General features: G+C 40.3%; 1 protein-coding gene across 1 annotated transcript in view; it reads right to left on the reverse strand.

Moving 5' to 3' along the window:
* LOC144448997 (uncharacterized) overlaps positions 1-23,117 on the reverse strand; it is a 53,494-nt gene extending 30,377 nt beyond the window's left edge. The window contains exons 1-3 of the mRNA XM_078139391.1: positions 23,018-23,117; positions 18,507-19,037; positions 17,705-17,851 (exon numbers count right to left, since the gene is read on the reverse strand). Of these exons, the coding sequence (XP_077995517.1) occupies positions 17,705-17,851; positions 18,507-19,037; positions 23,018-23,110 (771 nt within the window). The 5' untranslated portion in view covers positions 23,111-23,117. The remainder of the gene's footprint in view (positions 1-17,704; positions 17,852-18,506; positions 19,038-23,017) is intronic.
* Between the last annotated feature and the right edge of the window lie 629 nt (positions 23,118-23,746).

Genomic DNA, 23,746 nt, shown 5'->3' on the forward strand with positions numbered 1-23,746 from the left:
TTAATACTCATATAGTCTCTATAATTCAAAATGTTCACTGATGCACCAGAGTCAGCCATTATGGAGATAGGGGTACCATGGATATTAACTTTGAATATGGGTTTATTGGTCTGTGATTCTCTCACCTCTCCTCCAAATGAATATTCTCTATTGTTGTTTACTTCAACGGTTTCAGCTGGTGTGGCAGGATCTGGTGAATTCTGGTTACTTACTGCTCTGGCATGATGTTTGCTTGTTGGTCTGGTATTGTTTTTTTGTGTACCACGGCAAACTTTGGCAAAGTGGTTGATTTTGTCACATTTATGGCAGCGTTTTCCTTTTGCTGGACACTCTCTTTTGTGTGGATATTTACCACCACATAGTCCGCACTGTTTATTTTGGTTACTGTACCTCGGTATTGGTTTCTTATCGGTTTTGTGTTCGTTACAATATTTAGTAGATTTGTAACTTACGACATTGGATTGTTGTTTCTCGATCTCACTGGTTTGGTCATCAGCGGTTTCCATTGCTCTAGCAGTTTTCAGGAGATTTGTTAAGTCAAGACTTTGTTCGATAGCTTTCCGTCGGAGACGTACTGATGTAGTGCCTTGAATAATCTGTCGTTTGATCTCGATGTTGACGTCATCAAACTCACATTTGCGCGCCATCAACTGCAGACGTGTGTAAAATTCGGAGACGTTTTCTTCCGGTTTCTGAAGTTCTCTTCTGAACATATAAACATGGTGGTCAATACATTTCTGTGGTTCGAGGTGATTAGAAAATGCCTTTATTGCGATTTTGTAAACATCCGTGCCTTCGGTAGGTTGTGGCAGGGTTAGCGTGTCGAATACATCGCAGGTTTCTTCGCCAACGTAGTGCAGTAACATAGCTTTCTTTCGTTCGGCTTGGGTGACGTTCATGGCAGCAAATAAATTACTTAGTCGTTTGGCATATTTCTCAAAGCGGGTGGGAGCAGTTTCTCGTGGTCGGAGATCAAATTCTGGGAACACTGGTAGACTTAGAGCCATATTGATCAGAGACGATGTTGTCGGTAACGGTAAATCAGAACGGTATTGTTCAAATTTCAGTGACGGTATCGGTGAGGGCAGGTAAACAGTGTTCAACTCGTCTCAGCGTTGTAAACTGTGATTCCGGTACTCACTCAATTTACTGGTAGTTACTTGAAGTGTTCATATTTCCTTCCATCCCATCCTCGTCGCCATTTGTAACGTCGGGGAGTGAAATAAATACACTAGAACCGACTGGGTGTACTGATAGTCACTTATACTTTATTGATGTGTAGACGGAACTAATATATGAGCGGGAACAACCCATAATATTACATAATCACTATAGCAACATATGAGTGATGTCACAGTGGGGCGGAGCTTATGATTGACAGTTGTAAACCTAGTTTGAACATTACATACATGTAGGTGTGTCTGTGGTAGGAACTACACAATGTACATGTAGGTGTGTCTGTGGTAGGAACTACACAATGTACATGTATGTGTGTCTGTGGTAGGAACTACACAATGTACATGTAGGAGTGTCTGTGGTAGAAACTACACAATGTACATGTACATGTAGGAGTGTCTGTGGTAGGAACTACACAATGTACATGTATGTGTGTCTGTGGTAGGAACTACACAATGTACATGTAGTGTCTATGGTAGGAACTACACAATGTACATGTAGGAGTGTCTGTGGTAGGAACTACACAATGTACATGTAGGAGTGTCTATGGTAGGAACTACACAATGTACATGTACATGTAGGAGTGTCTATGGTAGGAACTACACAATGTACATGTAGGTGTGTCTATGGTAGGAACTACACAATGTACATGTAGGAGTGTCTATGGTAGGAACTACACAATGTACATGTAGGTGTGTCTATGGTAGGAACTACACAATGTACATGTAGGAGTGTCTGTGGTAGGAACTACACAATGTACATGTAGGTGTGTCTGTGGTAGGAACTACACAATGTACATGTAGGTGTGTCTGTGGTAGGAACTACACAATGTACATGTAGGTGTGTCTGTGGTAGGAACTACACAATGTACATGTACATGTAGGAGTGTCTGTGGTAGGAACTACACAATGTACATGTAGGAGTGTCTGTAGTAGGAACTACACAATGTACATGTAGGTGTGTCTGTGGTAGGAACTACACAATGTACATGTACATGTAGGAGTGTCTGTGGTAGGAACTACACAATGTACATGTAGGTGTGTCTGTGGTAGGAACTACACAATGTACATGTACATGTAGGAGTGTCTGTGGTAGGAACTACACAATGTACATGTACATGTAGGAGTGTCTGTGGTAGGAACTACACAATGTACATGTACATGTAGGAGTGTCTGTGGTAGGAACTACACAATGTACATGTAGGTGTGTCTGTGGTAGGAACTACACAATGTACATGTACATGTAGGAGTGTCTGTGGTAGGAACTACACAATGTACATGTAGGTGTGTCTGTGGTAGGAACTACACAATGTACATGTATGTGTGTCTGTGGTAGGAACTACACAATGTACATGTAGGAGTGTCTGTGGTAGGAACTACACAATGTACATGTAGGTGTGTCTGTGGTAGGAACTACACAATGTACATGTAGGTGTGTCTATGGTAGGAACTACACAATGTACATGTAGGAGTGTCTGTAGTAGGAACTACACAATGTACATGTAGGTGTGTCTGTGGTAGGAACTACACAATGTACATGTAGGTGTGTCTGTGGTAGGAACTACACAATGTACATGTAGGTGTGTCTGTGGTAGGAACTACACAATGTACATGTAGGAGTGTCTGTAGTAGGAACTACACAATGTACATGTAGGTGTGTCTGTGGTAGGAACTACACAATGTACATGTAGGTGTGTCTGTGGTAGGAACTACACAATGTACATGTACATTTGTATGTGTGTCTGTGGTAGGAACTACACAATGTACATGTAGGTGTGTCTATGGTAGGAACTACACAATGTACATGTAGGAGTGTCTGTGGTAGGAACTACACAATGTACATGTAGGTGTGTCTGTGGTAGGAACTACACAATGTACATGTACATGTAGGAGTGTCTGTGGTAGGAACTACACAATGTACATGTAGGAGTGTCTGTAGTAGGAACTACACAATGTACATGTAGGTGTGTCTGTGGTAGGAACTACACAATGTACATGTACATGTAGGAGTGTCTGTGGTAGGAACTACACAATGTACATGTAGGTGTGTCTGTGGTAGGAACTACACAATGTACATGTACATGTAGGAGTGTCTGTGGTAGGAACTACACAATGTACATGTACATGTAGGAGTGTCTGTGGTAGGAACTACACAATGTACATGTAGGTGTGTCTGTGGTAGGAACTACACAATGTACATGTATGTGTGTCTGTGGTAGGAACTACACAATGTACATGTAGGAGTGTCTGTGGTAGGAACTACACAATGTACATGTACATGTAGGAGTGTCTGTGGTAGGAACTACACAATGTACATGTAGGAGTGTCTGTGGTAGGAACTACACAATGTACATGTAGGTGTGTCTGTGGTAGGAACTACACAATGTACATGTAGGTGTGTCTATGGTAGGAACTACACAATGTACATGTAGGAGTGTCTGTAGTAGGAACTACATAATGTACATGTAGGTGTGTCTGTGGTAGGAACTACACAATGTACATGTAGGAGTGTCTGTAGTAGGAACTACACAATGTACATGTAGGTGTGTCTGTGGTAGGAACTACACAATGTACATGTAGGTGTGTCTGTGGTAGGAACTACACAATGTACATGTACATTTGTATGTGTGTCTGTGGTAGGAACTACACAATGTACATGTAGGTGTGTCTATGGTAGGAACTACACAATGTACATGTAGGAGTGTCTGTAGTAGGAACTACACAATGTACATGTAGGTGTGTCTGTGGTAGGAACTACACAATGTACATGTAGGTGTGTCTGTGGTAGGAACTACACAATGTACATGTAGGAGTGTCTGTGGTAGGAACTACACAATGTACATGTACATGTAGGAGTGTCTGTGGTAGGAACTACACAATGTACATGTACATGTAGGAGTGTCTGTGGTAGGAACTACACAATGTACATGTACATGTAGGTGTGTCTGTGGTAGGAACTACACAATGTACATGTAGGTGTGTCTGTGGTAGGAACTACACAATGTACATGCATGTGTGTCTGTGGTAGGAACTACACAATGTACATGTAGGTGTGTCTGTGGTAGGAACTACACAATGTACATGTAGGAGTGTCTGTGGTAGGAACTACACAATGTACATGTAGGAGTGTCTGTGGTAGGAACTACACAATGAACATGTAGGTGTGTCTGTGGTAGGAACTACACAATGTACATGTAGGTGTGTCTGTGGTAGGAACTACACAATGTACATGTAGGTGTGTCTGTGGTAGGAACTACACAATGTACATGTACATGTAGGAGTGTCTGTGGTAGGAACTACACAATGTACATGTACATGTAGGAGTGTCTGTGGTAGGAACTACACAATGTACATGTAGGTGTGTCTGTGGTAGGAACTACACAATGTACATGTAGGTGTGTCTATGGTAGGAACTACACAATGTACATGTAGGAGTGTCTGTGGTAGGAACTACACAATGTACATGTAGGTGTGTCTATGGTAGGAACTACACAATGTACATGTAGGAGTGTCTGTGGTAGGAACTACACAATGTACATGTAGGTGTGTCTGTGGTAGGAACTACACAATGTACATGTATGTGTGTCTGTGGTAGGAACTACACAATGTACATGTAGGAGTGTCTATGGTAGGAACTACACAATGTACATGTAGGAATGTCTGTGGTAGGAACTACACAATGTACATGTAGGTGTGTCTGTGGTAGGAACTACACAATGTACATGTAGGAGTGTCTGTGGTAGGAACTACACAATGTACATGTAGGAGTGCCTATGGTAGGAACTACACAATGTACATGTAGGTGTGTCTGTAGTAGGAACTACACAATGTACATGTAGGTGTGTCTATGGTAGGAACTACACAATGTACATGTAGGAGTGTCTGTGGTAGGAACTACACAATGTACATGTACATGTAGGAGTGTCTATGGTAGGAACTACACAATGTACATCCTCACATGTAGGAGTGTCTGTGGTAGGAACTACACAATGTACATGTAGGAGTGTCTGTGGTAGGAACTACACAATGTACATGTAGGAGTGTCTGTGGTAGGAACTACACAATGTACATGTACATGTAGGAGTGTCTATGGTAGGAACTACACAATGTACATGTAGGAGTGTCTATGGTAGGAACTACACAATGTACATGTAGGAGTGTCTGTGGTAGGAACTACACAATGTACATGTACATGTAGGAGTGTCTGTGGTAGGAACTACATAATGTACATGTAGGTGTGTCTGTGGTAGGAACTACACAATGTACATGTAGGTGTGTCTATGGTAGGAACTACACAATGTACATGTAGGAGTGTCTGTGGTAGAAACTACATAATGTACATGTAGGGGTGTCTGTGGTAGAAACTACATAATGTACATGTACATGTAGGTGTGTCTGTGGTAGAAACTACACAATGTACATGTAGGTGTGTCTATGGTAGGAACTACACAATGTACATGTAGGTGTGTCTATGGTAGGAACTACACAATGTACATGTAGGTGTGTCTGTGGTAGGAACTACACAATGTACATGTACATGTAGGAGTGTCTGTGGTAGGAACTACACAATGTACATGTAGGTGTGTCTGTGGTAGGAACTACACAATGTACATGCATGTGTGTCTGTGGTAGGAACTACACAATGTACATGTAGGAGTGTCTGTGGTAGAAACTACATAATGTACATGTAGGTGTGTCTGTGGTAGGAACTACACAATGTACATGTACATGTAGGAGTGTCTGTGGTAGGAACTACACAATGTACATGTAGGAGTGTCTGTGGTAGGAACTACACAATGTACAAATGTACATGTAGGAGTGTCTGTGGTAGGAACTACACAATGTACATGTAGGTGTGTCTGTGGTAGGAACTACACAATGTACATGTAGGTGTGTCTGTGGTAGGAACTACACAATGTACATGTAGGTGTGTCTGTGGTAGGAACTACACAATGTACATGTAGGTGTGTCTGTGGTAGGAACTACACAATGTACATGTAGGTGTGTCTGTGGTAGGAACTACACAATGTACATGTACATGTAGGAGTGTCTGTGGTAGGAACTACACAATGTACATGTAGGTGTGTCTGTGGTAGGAACTACACAATGTACATGTACATGTAGGAGTGTCTGTGGTAGGAACTACACAATGTACATGTAGGAGTGTCTGTGGTAGAAACTACATAATGTACATGTAGGTGTGTCTGTGGTAGGAACTACACAATGTACATGTACATGTAGGAGTGTCTGTGGTAGGAACTACACAATGTACATGTAGGAGTGTCTGTGGTAGGAACTACATAATGTACATGTAGGTGTGTCTATGGTAGGAACTACACAATGTACATGTAGGTGTGTCTATGGTAGGAACTACACAATGTACATGTATGTGTGTCTGTGGTAGGAACTACATAATGTACATGTAGGTGTGTCTGTGGTAGAAACTACATAATGTACATGTAGGTGTGTCTGTGGTAGAAACTACATAATGTACATGTAGGTGTGTCTGTGGTAGAAACTACATAATGTACATGTAGGTGTGTCTGTGGTAGGAACTACACAATGTACATGTAGGTGTGTCTGTGGTAGGAACTACACAATGTACATGTAGGTGTGTCTATGGTAGGAACTACACAATGTACATGTAGGTGTGTCTGTGGTAGGAACTACATAATGTACATGTAGGTGTGTCTGTGGTAGAAACTACACAATGTACATGTAGGAGTGTCTGTGGTAGGAACTACACAATGTACATGTAGGAGTGTCTGTGGTAGGAACTACACAATGTACATGTACATGTAGGAGTGTCTATGGTAGGAACTACACAATGTACATGTAGGAGTGTCTATGGTAGGAACTACACAATGTACATGTAGGAGTGTCTGTGGTAGGAACTACACAATGTACATGTACATGTAGGAGTGTCTGTGGTAGGAACTACATAATGTACATGTAGGTGTGTCTGTGGTAGGAACTACACAATGTACATGTAGGTGTGTCTATGGTAGGAACTACACAATGTACATGTAGGAGTGTCTGTGGTAGAAACTACATAATGTACATGTAGGGGTGTCTGTGGTAGAAACTACATAATGTACATGTACATGTAGGTGTGTCTGTGGTAGAAACTACACAATGTACATGTAGGTGTGTCTATGGTAGGAACTACACAATGTACATGTAGGTGTGTCTATGGTAGGAACTACACAATGTACATGTAGGTGTGTCTGTGGTAGGAACTACACAATGTACATGTACATGTAGGAGTGTCTGTGGTAGGAACTACACAATGTACATGTAGGTGTGTCTGTGGTAGGAACTACACAATGTACATGCATGTGTGTCTGTGGTAGGAACTACACAATGTACATGTAGGAGTGTCTGTGGTAGAAACTACATAATGTACATGTAGGTGTGTCTGTGGTAGGAACTACACAATGTACATGTACATGTAGGAGTGTCTGTGGTAGGAACTACACAATGTACATGTAGGAGTGTCTGTGGTAGGAACTACACAATGTACAAATGTACATGTAGGAGTGTCTGTGGTAGGAACTACACAATGTACATGTAGGTGTGTCTGTGGTAGGAACTACACAATGTACATGTAGGTGTGTCTGTGGTAGGAACTACACAATGTACATGTAGGTGTGTCTGTGGTAGGAACTACACAATGTACATGTAGGTGTGTCTGTGGTAGGAACTACACAATGTACATGTAGGTGTGTCTGTGGTAGGAACTACACAATGTACATGTACATGTAGGAGTGTCTGTGGTAGGAACTACACAATGTACATGTAGGTGTGTCTGTGGTAGGAACTACACAATGTACATGTACATGTAGGAGTGTCTGTGGTAGGAACTACACAATGTACATGTAGGAGTGTCTGTGGTAGAAACTACATAATGTACATGTAGGTGTGTCTGTGGTAGGAACTACACAATGTACATGTACATGTAGGAGTGTCTGTGGTAGGAACTACACAATGTACATGTAGGAGTGTCTGTGGTAGGAACTACATAATGTACATGTAGGTGTGTCTATGGTAGGAACTACACAATGTACATGTAGGTGTGTCTATGGTAGGAACTACACAATGTACATGTATGTGTGTCTGTGGTAGGAACTACATAATGTACATGTAGGTGTGTCTGTGGTAGAAACTACATAATGTACATGTAGGTGTGTCTGTGGTAGAAACTACATAATGTACATGTAGGTGTGTCTGTGGTAGAAACTACATAATGTACATGTAGGTGTGTCTGTGGTAGGAACTACACAATGTACATGTAGGTGTGTCTGTGGTAGGAACTACACAATGTACATGTAGGTGTGTCTATGGTAGGAACTACACAATGTACATGTAGGTGTGTCTGTGGTAGGAACTACATAATGTACATGTAGGTGTGTCTGTGGTAGAAACTACACAATGTACATGTAGGTGTGTCTATGGTAGGAACTACACAATGTACATGTAGGTGTGTCTGTGGTAGGAACTACACAATGTACATGTACATGTAGGAGTGTCTGTGGTAGGAACTACACAATGTACATGTAGGTGTGTCTGTGGTAGGAACTACACAATGTACATGCATGTGTGTCTGTGGTAGGAACTACACAATGTACATGTAGGAGTGTCTGTGGTAGAAACTACATAATGTACATGTAGGTGTGTCTGTGGTAGGAACTACACAATGTACATGTACATGTAGGAGTGTCTGTGGTAGGAACTACACAATGTACATGTACATGTAGGAGTGTTTGTGGTAGGAACTACACAATGTACATGTAGGAGTGTCTGTGGTAGGAACTACACAATGTACATGTAGGAGTGTCTGTGGTAGGAACTACACAATGTACATGTATGTGTGTCTGTAGTAGGAACTACACAATGTACATGTAGGAGTGTCTGTGGTAGGAACTACACAATGTACATGTAGGAGTGTCTGTGGTAGGAACTACACAATGTACATGTAGGAGTGTCTGTGGTAGGAACTACACAATGTACATGTACATGTAGGAGTGTCTGTGGTAGGAACTACACAATGTACATGTACATGTAGGAGTGTCTGTGGTAGGAACTACACAATGTACATGTAGGAGTGTCTGTGGTAGGAACTACACAATGTACATGTAGGAGTGTCTGTGGTAGGAACTACACAATGTACATGTACATGTAGGAGTGTCTGTGGTAGGAACTACACAATGTACATGTACATGTAGGAGTGTCTGTGGTAGGAACTACACAATGTACATGTACATGTAGGTGTGTCTGTGGTAGGAACTACACAATGTACATGTATGTGTGTCTGTGGTAGGAACTACACAATATACATGTAGTGTCTATGGTAGGAACTACACAATGTACATGTAGGAGTGTCTGTGGTAGGAACTGCACAATGTACATGTAGGTGTGTCTATGGTAGGAACTACACAATGTACATGTAGGAGTGTCTGTGGTAGGAACTACACAATGTACATGTAGGAGTGTCTGTGGTAGAAACTACACAATGTACATGTACATGTAGGAGTGTCTGTGGTAGGAACTACACAATGTACATGTATGTGTGTCTGTGGTAGGAACTACACAATGTACATGTAGTGTCTATGGTAGGAACTACACAATGTACATGTAGGAGTGTCTATGGTAGGAACTACACAATGTACATGTACATGTAGGAGTGTCTATGGTAGGAACTACACAATGTACATGTAGGTGTGTCTATGGTAGGAACTACACAATGTACATGTAGGAGTGTCTATGGTAGGAACTACACAATGTACATGTAGGTGTGTCTATGGTAGGAACTACACAATGTACATGTAGGAGTGTCTGTGGTAGGAACTACACAATGTACATGTAGGTGTGTCTGTGGTAGGAACTACACAATGTACATGTAGGTGTGTCTGTGGTAGGAACTACACAATGTACATGTAGGTGTGTCTGTGGTAGGAACTACACAATGTACATGTACATGTAGGAGTGTCTGTGGTAGGAACTACACAATGTACATGTAGGAGTGTCTGTAGTAGGAACTACACAATGTACATGTAGGTGTGTCTGTGGTAGGAACTACACAATGTACATGTACATGTAGGAGTGTCTGTGGTAGGAACTACACAATGTACATGTAGGTGTGTCTGTGGTAGGAACTACACAATGTACATGTACATGTAGGAGTGTCTGTGGTAGGAACTACACAATGTACATGTACATGTAGGAGTGTCTGTGGTAGGAACTACACAATGTACATGTACATGTAGGAGTGTCTGTGGTAGGAACTACACAATGTACATGTAGGTGTGTCTGTGGTAGGAACTACACAATGTACATGTACATGTAGGAGTGTCTGTGGTAGGAACTACACAATGTACATGTAGGTGTGTCTGTGGTAGGAACTACACAATGTACATGTATGTGTGTCTGTGGTAGGAACTACACAATGTACATGTAGGAGTGTCTGTGGTAGGAACTACACAATGTACATGTAGGTGTGTCTGTGGTAGGAACTACACAATGTACATGTAGGTGTGTCTATGGTAGGAACTACACAATGTACATGTACATGTAGGAGTGTCTATGGTAGGAACTACACAATGTACATGTAGGAGTGTCTGTAGTAGGAACTACACAATGTACATGTAGGTGTGTCTGTGGTAGGAACTACACAATGTACATGTAGGAGTGTCTGTAGTAGGAACTACACAATGTACATGTAGGTGTGTCTGTGGTAGGAACTACACAATGTACATGTAGGTGTGTCTGTGGTAGGAACTACACAATGTACATGTACATTTGTATGTGTGTCTGTGGTAGGAACTACACAATGTACATGTAGGTGTGTCTATGGTAGGAACTACACAATGTACATGTAGGAGTGTCTGTGGTAGGAACTACACAATGTACATGTAGGTGTGTCTGTGGTAGGAACTACACAATGTACATGTAGGTGTGTCTGTGGTAGGAACTACACAATGTACATGTAGGTGTGTCTGTGGTAGGAACTACACAATGTACATGTACATGTAGGAGTGTCTGTGGTAGGAACTACACAATGTACATGTAGGAGTGTCTGTAGTAGGAACTACACAATGTACATGTAGGTGTGTCTGTGGTAGGAACTACACAATGTACATGTACATGTAGGAGTGTCTGTGGTAGGAACTACACAATGTACATGTAGGTGTGTCTGTGGTAGGAACTACACAATGTACATGTACATGTAGGAGTGTCTGTGGTAGGAACTACACAATGTACATGTACATGTAGGAGTGTCTGTGGTAGGAACTACACAATGTACATGTAGGTGTGTCTGTGGTAGGAACTACACAATGTACATGTATGTGTGTCTGTGGTAGGAACTACACAATGTACATGTAGGAGTGTCTGTGGTAGGAACTACACAATGTACATGTACATGTAGGAGTGTCTGTGGTAGGAACTACACAATGTACATGTAGGAGTGTCTGTGGTAGGAACTACACAATGTACATGTACATGTAGGAGTGTCTGTAGTAGGAACTACACAATGTACATGTAGGTGTGTCTATGGTAGGAACTACACAATGTACATGTAGGTGTGTCTATGGTAGGAACTACACAATGTACATGTAGGAGTGTCTGTAGTAGGAACTACACAATGTACATGTAGGTGTGTCTGTGGTAGGAACTACACAATGTACATGTAGGAGTGTCTGTAGTAGGAACTACACAATGTACATGTAGGTGTGTCTGTGGTAGGAACTACACAATGTACATGTAGGTGTGTCTGTGGTAGGAACTACACAATGTACATGTACATTTGTATGTGTGTCTGTGGTAGGAACTACACAATGTACATGTAGGTGTGTCTATGGTAGGAACTACACAATGTACATGTAGGAGTGTCTGTAGTAGGAACTACACAATGTACATGTAGGTGTGTCTGTGGTAGGAACTACACAATGTACATGTAGGTGTGTCTGTGGTAGGAACTACACAATGTACATGTAGGAGTGTCTGTGGTAGGAACTACACAATGTACATGTACATGTAGGAGTGTCTGTGGTAGGAACTACACAATGTACATGTACATGTAGGAGTGTCTGTGGTAGGAACTACACAATGTACATGTACATGTAGGTGTGTCTGTGGTAGGAACTACACAATGTACATGTAGGTGTGTCTGTGGTAGGAACTACACAATGTACATGCATGTGTGTCTGTGGTAGGAACTACACAATGTACATGTAGGTGTGTCTGTGGTAGGAACTACACAATGTACATGTAGGAGTGTCTGTGGTAGGAACTACACAATGTACATGTAGGAGTGTCTGTGGTAGGAACTACACAATGTACATGTAGGTGTGTCTGTGGTAGGAACTACACAATGTACATGTAGGTGTGTCTGTGGTAGGAACTACACAATGTACATGTAGGTGTGTCTGTGGTAGGAACTACACAATGTACATGTACATGTAGGAGTGTCTGTGGTAGGAACTACACAATGTACATGTACATGTAGGAGTGTCTGTGGTAGGAACTACACAATGTACATGTAGGTGTGTCTGTGGTAGGAACTACACAATGTACATGTAGGTGTGTCTATGGTAGGAACTACACAATGTACATGTAGGAGTGTCTGTGGTAGGAACTACACAATGTACATGTAGGTGTGTCTATGGTAGGAACTACACAATGTACATGTAGGAGTGTCTGTGGTAGGAACTACACAATGTACATGTAGGTGTGTCTGTGGTAGGAACTACACAATGTACATGTATGTGTGTCTGTGGTAGGAACTACACAATGTACATGTAGGAGTGTCTATGGTAGGAACTACACAATGTACATGTAGGAGTGTCTGTGGTAGGAACTACACAATGTACATGTAGGTGTGTCTGTGGTAGGAACTACACAATGTACATGTAGGAGTGTCTGTGGTAGGAACTACACAATGTACATGTAGGAGTGCCTATGGTAGGAACTACACAATGTACATGTAGGTGTGTCTGTAGTAGGAACTACACAATGTACATGTAGGTGTGTCTATGGTAGGAACTACACAATGTACATGTAGGAGTGTCTGTGGTAGGAACTACACAATGTACATGTACATGTAGGAGTGTCTATGGTAGGAACTACACAATGTACATCCTCACATGTAGGAGTGTCTGTGGTAGGAACTACACAATGTACATGTAGGAGTGTCTGTGGTAGGAACTACACAATGTACATGTAGGAGTGTCTGTGGTAGGAACTACACAATGTACATGTACATGTAGGAGTGTCTATGGTAGGAACTACACAATGTACATGTAGGAGTGTCTATGGTAGGAACTACACAATGTACATGTAGGAGTGTCTGTGGTAGGAACTACACAATGTACATGTACATGTAGGAGTGTCTGTGGTAGGAACTACATAATGTACATGTAGGTGTGTCTGTGGTAGGAACTACACAATGTACATGTACATGTAGGTGTGTCTGTGGTAGAAACTACACAATGTACATGTAGGTGTGTCTATGGTAGGAGCTACACAATGTACATGTAGGTGTGTCTGTGGTAGGAACTACATAATGTACATGTAGGTGTGTCTATGGTAGGAACTACACAATGTACATGTATGTGTGTCTGTGGTAGGAACTACATAATGTACATGTAGGTGTGTCTGTGGTAGGAACTACACAATGTACATGTAGGAGTGTCTGTGGTAGGAACTACATAATGTACATGTAGGTGTGTCTATGGTAGGAACTACACAATGTACATGTAGGTGTGTCTATGGTAGGAACTACACAATGTACATGTAGGTGTGTCTATGGTAGGAACTACACAATGTACATGAATGTGTGTCTGTGGTAGGAACTACATAATGTACATGTAGGTGTGTCTGTGGTAGAAACTACATAATGTACATGTAGGTGTGTCTGTGGTAGAAACTACACAATGTACATGTAGGTGTGTCTATGGTAGGAACTACACAATGTACATGTAGGTGTGTCTGTGGTAGGAACTACATAATGTACATGTAGGTGTGTCTGTGGTAGAAACTACACAATGTACATGTAGGTGTGTCTATGGTAGGAACTACACAATGTACATGTAGGTGTGTCTGTGGTAGGAACTACACAATGTACATGTACATGTAGGAGTGTCTGTGGTAGGAACTACACAATGTACATGTAGGTGTGTCTGTGGTAGGAACTACACAATGTACATGCATGTGTGTCTGTGGTAGGAACTACACAATGTACATGTAGGAGTGTCTGTGGTAGAAACTACATAATGTACATGTAGGTGTGTCTGTGGTAGGAACTACACAATGTACATGTACATGTAGGAGTGTCTGTGGTAGGAACTACACAATGTACATGTACATGTAGGAGTGTTTGTGGTAGGAACTACACAATGTACATGTAGGAGTGTCTGTGGTAGGAACTACACAATGTACATGTAGGAGTGTCTGTGGTAGGAACTACACAATGTACATGTATGTGTGTCTGTAGTAGGAACTACACAATGTACATGTAGGAGTGTCTGTGGTAGGAACTACACAATGTACATGTAGGAGTGTCTGTGGTAGGAACTACACAATGTACATGTAGGAGTGTCTGTGGTAGGAACTACACAATGTACATGTACATGTAGGAGTGTCTGTGGTAGGAACTACACAATGTACATGTACATGTAGGAGTGTCTGTGGTAGGAACTACACAATGTACATGTAGGAGTGTCTGTGGTAGGAACTACACAATGTACATGTAGGAGTGTCTGTGGTAGGAACTACACAATGTACATGTACATGTAGGAGTGTCTGTGGTAGGAACTACACAATGTACATGTACATGTAGGAGTGTCTGTGGTAGGAACTACACAATGTACATGTACATGTAGGTGTGTCTGTGGTAGGAACTACACAATGTACATGCATGTGTGTCTGTGGTAGGAACTACACAATGTACATGCATGTGTGTCTGTGGTAGGAACTACACAATGTACATGTAGGTGTGTCTGTGGTAGGAACTACACAATGTACATGTAGGAGTGTCTGTGGTAGGAACTACACAATGTACATGTAGGAGTGTCTGTGGTAGGAACTACACAATGTACATGTAGGTGTGTCTGTGGTAGGAACTACACAATGTACATGTACATGTAGGAGTGTCTGTGGTAGGAACTACACAATGTACATGTACATGTAGGAGTGTCTGTGGTAGGAACTACACAATGTACATGTAGGTGTGTCTGTGGTAGGAACTACACAATGTACATGTAGGTGTGTCTATGGTAGGAACTACACAATGTACATGTAGGAGTGTCTGTGGTAGGAACTACACAATGTACATGTAGGTGTGTCTATGGTAGGAACTACACAATGTACATGTAGGAGTGTCTGTGGTAGGAACTACACAATGTACATGTAGGTGTGTCTGTGGTAGGAACTACACAATGTACATGTATGTGTGTCTGTGGTAGGAACTACACAATGTACATGTAGGAGTGTCTATGGTAGGAACTACACAATGTACATGTAGGAGTGTCTGTGGTAGGAACTACACAATGTACATGTAGGTGTGTCTGTGGTAGGAACTACACAATGTACATGTAGGAGTGTCTGTGGTAGGAACTACACAATGTACATGTAGGAGTGCCTATGGTAGGAACTACACAATGTACATGTAGGTGTGTCTATGGTAGGAACTACACAATGTACATGTAGGTGTGTCTATGGTAGGAACTACACAATGTACATGTAGGAGTGTCTGTGGTAGGAACTACACAATGTACATGTACATGTAGGAGTGTCTATGGTAGGAACTACACAATGTACATGTAGGAGTGTCTGTGGTAGGAACTACACAATGTACATGTAGGAGTGTCTGTGGTAGGAACTACACAATGTACATGTACATGTAGGAGTGTCTATGGTAGGAACTACACAATGTACATGTAGGAGTGTCTATGGTAGGAACTACACAATGTACATGTAGGAGTGTCTGTGGTAGGAACTACACAATGTACATGTACATGTAGGAGTGTCTGTGGTAGGAACTACACAATGTACATGTACATGTAGGAGTGTCTGTGGTAGGAACTACACAATGTACATGTAGGTGTGTCTGTGGTAGGAACTACACAATGTACATGTAGGTGTGTCTGTGGTAGGAGCTACACAATGTACATGTAGGTGTGTCTGTGGTAGGAACTACACAATGTACATGTAGGTGTGTCTATGGTAGGAACTACACAATGTACATGTAGGTGTGTCTATGGTAGGAACTACACAATGTACATGTAGGTGTGTCTGTGGTAGAAACTACATAATGTACATGTAGGTGTGTCTGTGGTAGAAACTACATAATGTACATGTAGGTGTGTCTGTGGTAGAAACTACACAATGTACATGTAGGTGTGTCTATGGTAGGAACTACACAATGTACATGTAGGTGTGTCTGTGGTAGGAACTACACAATGTACATGTACATGTAGGAGTGTCTGTGGTAGGAACTACACAATGTACATGTAGGTGTGTCTGTGGTAGGAACTACACAATGTACATGCATGTGTGTCTGTGGTAGGAACTACACAATGTACATGTAGGAGTGTCTGTGGTAGAAACTACATAATGTACATGTAGGTGTGTCTGTGGTAGGAACTACACAATGTACATGTACATGTAGGAGTGTCTGTGGTAGGAACTACACAATGTACATGTAGGAGTGTCTGTGGTAGAAACTACATAATGTACATGTATGTGTGTCTGTGGTAGGAACTACATAATGTACATGTAGGAGTGTCTGTGGTAGGAACTACACAATGTACATGTAGGAGTGTCTGTGGTAGAAACTACATAATGTACATGTAGGTGTGTCTGTGGTAGAAACTACATAATGTACATGTACATGTAGGTGTGTCTGTGGTAGGAACTACACAATGTACATGTAGGAGTGTCTGTGGTAGGAACTACACAATGTACATGTAGGTGTGTCTGTGGTAGGAACTACACAATGTACAAATGTACATGTAGGTGTGTCTGTGGTAGGAACTACACAATGTACAAATGTACATGTAGGTGTGTCTGTGGTAGAAACTACACAATGTACAAATGTACATGTAGGTGTGTCTGTAGTAGGAACTACACAATGTACATGTACATGTAGGTGTGTCTGTAGTAGGAACTACACAATGTACATGTACATGTAGGTGTGTCTGTGGTAGAAACTACACAATGTACAAATGTACATGTAGGTGTGTCTGTAGTAGGAACTACACAATGTACACGTAGAAGTGTCTGTGGTAGGAACTACATAATGTACATGTAGGTGTGTCTATGGTACATTTAGGAGCTAGTACATTACAGTTACATGGGCATTTTAAAGGATGTGGCTGAGATAGGGGCTACACAATGTACACCTACATGTAGGCAGTGTCACGCTAGTGTGCATATTTTGCAGAGTTTGGTTACACAGCTACCCTAATCTTTAGTTTGCAGCTACAATACAAAACCAAATCATAGAGATCATGACCAGATGTTTGTCTTACCTCAATCTTCCAGCTAGCATTTAACATAATGACTCCCTTTTGTTCTCTCAGGTCTTTATTTGTGAAATAACTTAGACATCCATGTTTCAAAATAAACCATCTTTCCTTCCAGCTTGCAAGTCTATGACCTTTCTTTGTCATAATTCCCTGATGACAAAGATGAAAAGTTTGATTTTACCACACACAATGCAGGTTTTACATGTTTGAACAAACTATGGCTTTTTATACCATAGTTGTTTTGTGTTGTGACAACTCATGACTATGTTAAAGGATGTACAGTGTTTGAAATAGGAGTCAAAATATTACAAGTAGGAGGTTTAATAATATTATTATTGCCCAGTATTTTTCTTTATTTAGCTTGAAAATGTTTGTGACATCACTAATCTAGCAACTCATACATAGTGACAATGGCTCCTTTAGGTCACTTGTATTTTCCTTGTCTGAACACAGGAACAATAGGAGTCTGAGAGTATTTTAACTTGGAACTCATTGTGTAGTATACACATGTATAGTAATCATACATGTGGGAATGAAATTCACAACTATTCATATGAATTAGATTCCTCCATGATATGCCAAAATATTGAATAAGGATAAATCATAAAGATATCATTTTTATTGTCAATGTTCATGTCATAGATTAATGAGATGCTATAGTGCATTATGGCAAACTTTGAGCAAACCATGAATACAAATAAATATTGAAGCCCCATTACAACCATCAGAATAACTAATTTATTGCTAACATGTCAACATTTTAAATGTTGTATAAAATTTCCTGGTACAGATAATCAACATTTACCTTTTTCACAACTTCATTAATAATTTCATCATATATTTCTGCAACTGCTTCAGCAACACATGCTTCATCAAGGCCAGCAGCAAATTTTGTCTCTATTGCATGTAAGACCTGCCAGAATGACATCAATGGTAAACCCTTTCGCATTTCCTCAAAGTCTGCCTCATTCCATTTCCTTCCCATGGCAATAACAATTTTTTCCAGGATGTGTGCAACTTCTTCATGATCCATCCTCAGGGGATAATCATTTGGTTCAGCCAGTCGGTTAAACACTCGCCATAACTTGTATGTATCAGTGTCCTGTAGGATTTTATTCTGTCTTTCTAAGGGTACTTTGGAACACAGCATCCAGCAAACACTAAACATCTCATCTAGCTCCAATGAACCTTGTGAGAAGAGTTCTAGCTCTATGAAACGTTTAAATTCTTCGAAAGATAGTGTCATTTTCTCATCACTGTACTGATCTTCCAGAGCATCAACAGATGTTCTGATGTCTTTAACACCTGTTGCTGTACTGATGTTAGCTGTGACAACCTGTAAAACAGGCAATGACAAGAATCATGGCAAGTAAAAAACATAGTTTTTTTGTATTTACAATGTATCCAAATTTCCACAAATTGTATACCCTTCACACAGCTGACTGAATACATTAAAACAAATACCACCAATGGCATTGTTGCACTACTTTTAAGTTTGTGATAATTTAATTTTTTGATCTACATTCCAATCCAGCCAATCCTTGTTGTTACCCATACAATTTGAGCCATCATGTTACATTGTACATTTGTATATGCAGTTTTTTAGTTGCTGGGTGACTATATTTCATTTTATTGAATATTTATTATTTTGTTGACATATTTACACATGTCACAAAACAAAGTGACATGCATACAGGTACGGTCAAATTTACCTATGTCACAAAACAAAGTGACATGCATACATGTATGGTCAAATTTACATATGTCACATAGGATAGGCAACAATTTTCCAACTAAACTCCAAAAGTAATGTCCCGGGCAAATACCAAGGCAGTCGATTGGGCAGCTTTTGGGTTTGTCATCCACACACACACACACACACACACACACACACACACACACACACACACACACACACACACACACACACACACACACACACACACACACACACACAGGCAGGCAGGCAGACAGATGAATGCAGACAGACACCTAGACAACACACCATGTATATACCACTTGAACTTCATTAGTTCAGTTGTGCTAACTAGAGACTGAAATCAACATCCCTACAAAAAATTCAAAATATTCTTCCCAGTGGTTTTGGAATTTTAAGTTTCTTTAACTTTACGTCAACCACAGATAGGCAAACAGACAGAGAGATATATAGATGGACAAGACTTTTTATCATGTCTTTAACAAGAATGAACCAGTCCTGTTTTAATCATAGAGTGTCTCTAAGCCCTGTCCCCATATGAATTGATTTAGAACTGAATCAAATTGAACTGGTTTGAAGTCGGTTTACATGTACATCCAAACATTAAATGTTAGCGATGGATTTGAATTGATTCAGTTTGGTGTACTGTCCTGACATCTTTGGCAACACCTTCACCACCTTGAAGTTGGTCATGTCATTTAAAAAGCTGGCACACAAGAAACATAATTCTTATTGTTTTAGTTTGTTTAGGAAATGGGAAAATGAACAACCCAGCTGTTCTACTTGTATTGCGTCATCATTTGTATTTAAATACAAACTCAACTTGCGACCAAACTCATTCAAATTTTAAAACATTTTATCTCTGCTTTCAATGGGAATTCGTTTTATTCATACGTTTCCGTAATTTATATTGGCAATCAGGTAAATATGCATTGCACAATGATGGTAATAAGGATCGATGGCTTAAGTATCATGTGAAAACATGTACAAATCTCTTCAGAATAACTATAAACCATTGCTGAATAATTATTTGAGACGATCAATCTTTTTCTTTTCACATCAATAAATGGATTTGATCAACATGAGTCAATTGATCGACATGTTGTGAATGACGAAATAAAAGTTTGTAATGAACCAAAAATATGCTATCTTTGGGATTTGAGAGTTCACCTCAAATGCTTGACAGTGCATCAGTAATTTCTGGATTTTCATTCGTATTATGTATAAGTTTCATGATGTAGGGCCTACACCAACACAACATGCAATGTGGCCTAAGCTTAGAACATTTACGTTGATGGATTTTGACATCCTTTCCATATAAATTATATTAAAATCAATTGTGGTGAAAGCCATATCAAATGTGGACAGTACGATCGAATGATTGGCTCTTCATTAACTTTCATTAACAAAAGTCACATGACATGCCATACACAGAGTTGTTTATCTCTCTGTTTGATGTGTCCAAAGAGTGAACCCGTCTTGTCACAACTATATCGGATGTTATAAACCTGAGAAATTGTAGGTGTATGTAAATAATTTTAGTAATGTAACAAGTAGAAAGTCATTCCTGGGTTGTGGGCTTAAACTTAACTTGATCAATGCGAGTTCATCAAATACTACTACTACGATCATTTCTGGTTATGACAACAACTACCAAATGGGAAAGAAGTCAGATTCATTTCAGAAACTTTTTGATCGGAAAAAAGACGTCTTTTTAGGTGTTGACGAATCCATAATAAAATAAGGTTTTTGTAGCATTCAAGTGGTGTTTTTTTGTCATTCATTTACGGTGCAACACGCCAGGCTCTGGCGATGCCATCTGATTAAAATCATGCTAGATAAAATATAAATAAATACTCCAGTTGTTTTCCAAAATGAAGGTGTCAGCATACAAAGTAACAAATAAACAAGTCATTGAAAATGACATAGACCCCGCTATGATTGGGTTTTAAGGAACTGGCAGTTTATGTTGTCATTTTCAAACCTGGTTAATGTTGTTTGGCCTCATATGGTTGTTTTTGATATCACTACTCTGTTCAAGCATGTCTGGGTTATGGCTTTGGACATGAAAACTGCGCCAACAAAATGGCTGCCAGGCAGCCATATTGGATTGTATCATGACGAAAATGGATATGCACATGTATGTCATAGAACACTGTGCTAATACCAACTTTGAATGAGATCTGTTCACGCATGTCTGAGTTATGGCTTTGGACAGGGAAAATGGCTGCTAGGCGGCCATATTGGATTGTATCATAAAACAAATTGACCTGCATATGTATGCCATAGTATGTTGCCCCTGCAAGTTTGAAAAAAATTGGTCCGGGCATCTCTAAGAAACAGCTGTGGACGGAAGGACGGACGGACGTATGCACGGACAGACGGAACCCAATCCATAAGTGTCCGGACTTCGTCTGGCGGGGACTAACAAAGCATTACACTTGCAGAATTTTACCTCGAGGTTAAGATTCAAGATTTAATGATTTCATGGCATCAATAAAATTTAAAACAATTAAACCTTTCATTTCTAGACCAAGTTAAAGCATTTTCTCACAAAAAATCATGCTTTTTTATCCAAAATGCACATCTCTGATGCAATCATATCCATTTGAACAATTTCCCCATCTACATGCCCCAACAAAATACCAAGGCAATCACCAAGGGCATTCCTACCAGTAGTACTGCATACATCACATACACTCCAGTAATAGTAAACTAGCAATGATTTTTTGTTGTGGACACTCTCCGTGTATTTTGACATGTTTAAGACATCAAATCTAAAACCGAATGCTGAAGTATTTTCGAAACTAAACTAACACTCACTAGCAAAGGACCTCCCCTCTCTATCCTACCCGTGCGTCCATAGATGACTACGAACATATTAACTTCCGTATGTGCACCGTCTCACATCCTCATTTTTTTTCAATATCATATCATGCAGCCTTGCAATAATAACTGACAAGAGGGATAGCATAAACCCTGGGGTGGGTACTACTGGCCAGGTCTGGTAGGGGTGTGCGGCCAATTAATGCTGTCAACCCCAGACCCCATTTAAATAAAAAAATCAATACCATTTTAGACCATTTAAATGTTAGAAGACCCCCATTCATTGTAGACCAAAATACATAATCACCGATATGATAATGTCAACCATGTACCAGGGAATTTGCTGGAGAAAATTGCGAACTAGTCGACAATTTATTATGTGGTTCCTTCCACAAGTTCCAGTACCTCACTTTAGACCTAACAAAATCGAAAATTGTGTAAAGTGGACCCCATTTAGATTGAAAAACTTTTTTGTTTTGCATTGAAAGAGGACATTTTTTCGTCTGTGGTTTTCGATGGGGTAACTTTTTCTTCAAGTCAAACGAAATATCGATTGAACTTTTGTGAAGCCATGATGACCTTGGTGAAACCACGAAGCCAATTGAGGACACACAATATTTTGTACGCACTAGCGACCTGTTACTACACGTACGTGAGTGTATGGGATGGGTGGGCGAGGGCGGAAGTATGACAGTCATTAAAACCCTCCATTAAGCAGCTCAGTTTCCGTTTTGTAAGTTCAGAAACCCACTATACAAAACATTCACACTCACCTTTAGTTGTGATTTCGTGGCATATCCATTTCTTTCGTTGTCCAAAGAGTCAAATGCATGCCATAAAGCGTGGACATGGTCTTCTGTCGCCATTTTTAACTTTTGGGGAAACCAACGTAAACACCCCTGTATTTGAAAGCGAGGCTGCGAATTTACTTAGTACTACACTTCCGGGTTCCCATGGCGTGATCAACACAGGCACTCGAATCAATTCGTATTATTTCAAAATAAAGAAGGTATAGTAAATAAGAAACTCTTGGCAATTATAAGATTTGGGGTGTTTTAATTTAGATATGAGGAGAAGAATGGACAAGGTGTCTTTATTTAGTCACAGACAAGTGATTAAACATCTTCTGCGATTTAGTCAATAAAGTCAATAAAAGAGATGAAATTATGCAGTGATGAGAGAAAAGTAGCTGGGAAAGAAGAAAACAAGTTTTATATCACCACAGAAATCAATGAGTCAGTTGATCAATATCACACACAAAATAAGTTTTATTAAACCACAAAAACTAACCAATCGATCAATCATTCCAACAAATAATAAATCAATCAATAAATCAATAAATTGTTTGATCGATCAGTCACATGCTCGCTGTAACTAGAGTATCAACTCACAAGTGACTGTGGGCTGTGGATCATACGAAAAACAAATGTATGTGTGCTAGACTGAATATTCATCATGAATATTTCCTGGCGATCGTCTACTACTCGATCCTCATCCTTGTG

The sequence above is a fragment of the Glandiceps talaboti genome, chromosome 18 (genome assembly GCF_964340395.1).
Source record: "Glandiceps talaboti chromosome 18, keGlaTala1.1, whole genome shotgun sequence".
Lineage (NCBI taxonomy): Eukaryota > Metazoa > Hemichordata > Enteropneusta > Spengelidae > Glandiceps > Glandiceps talaboti.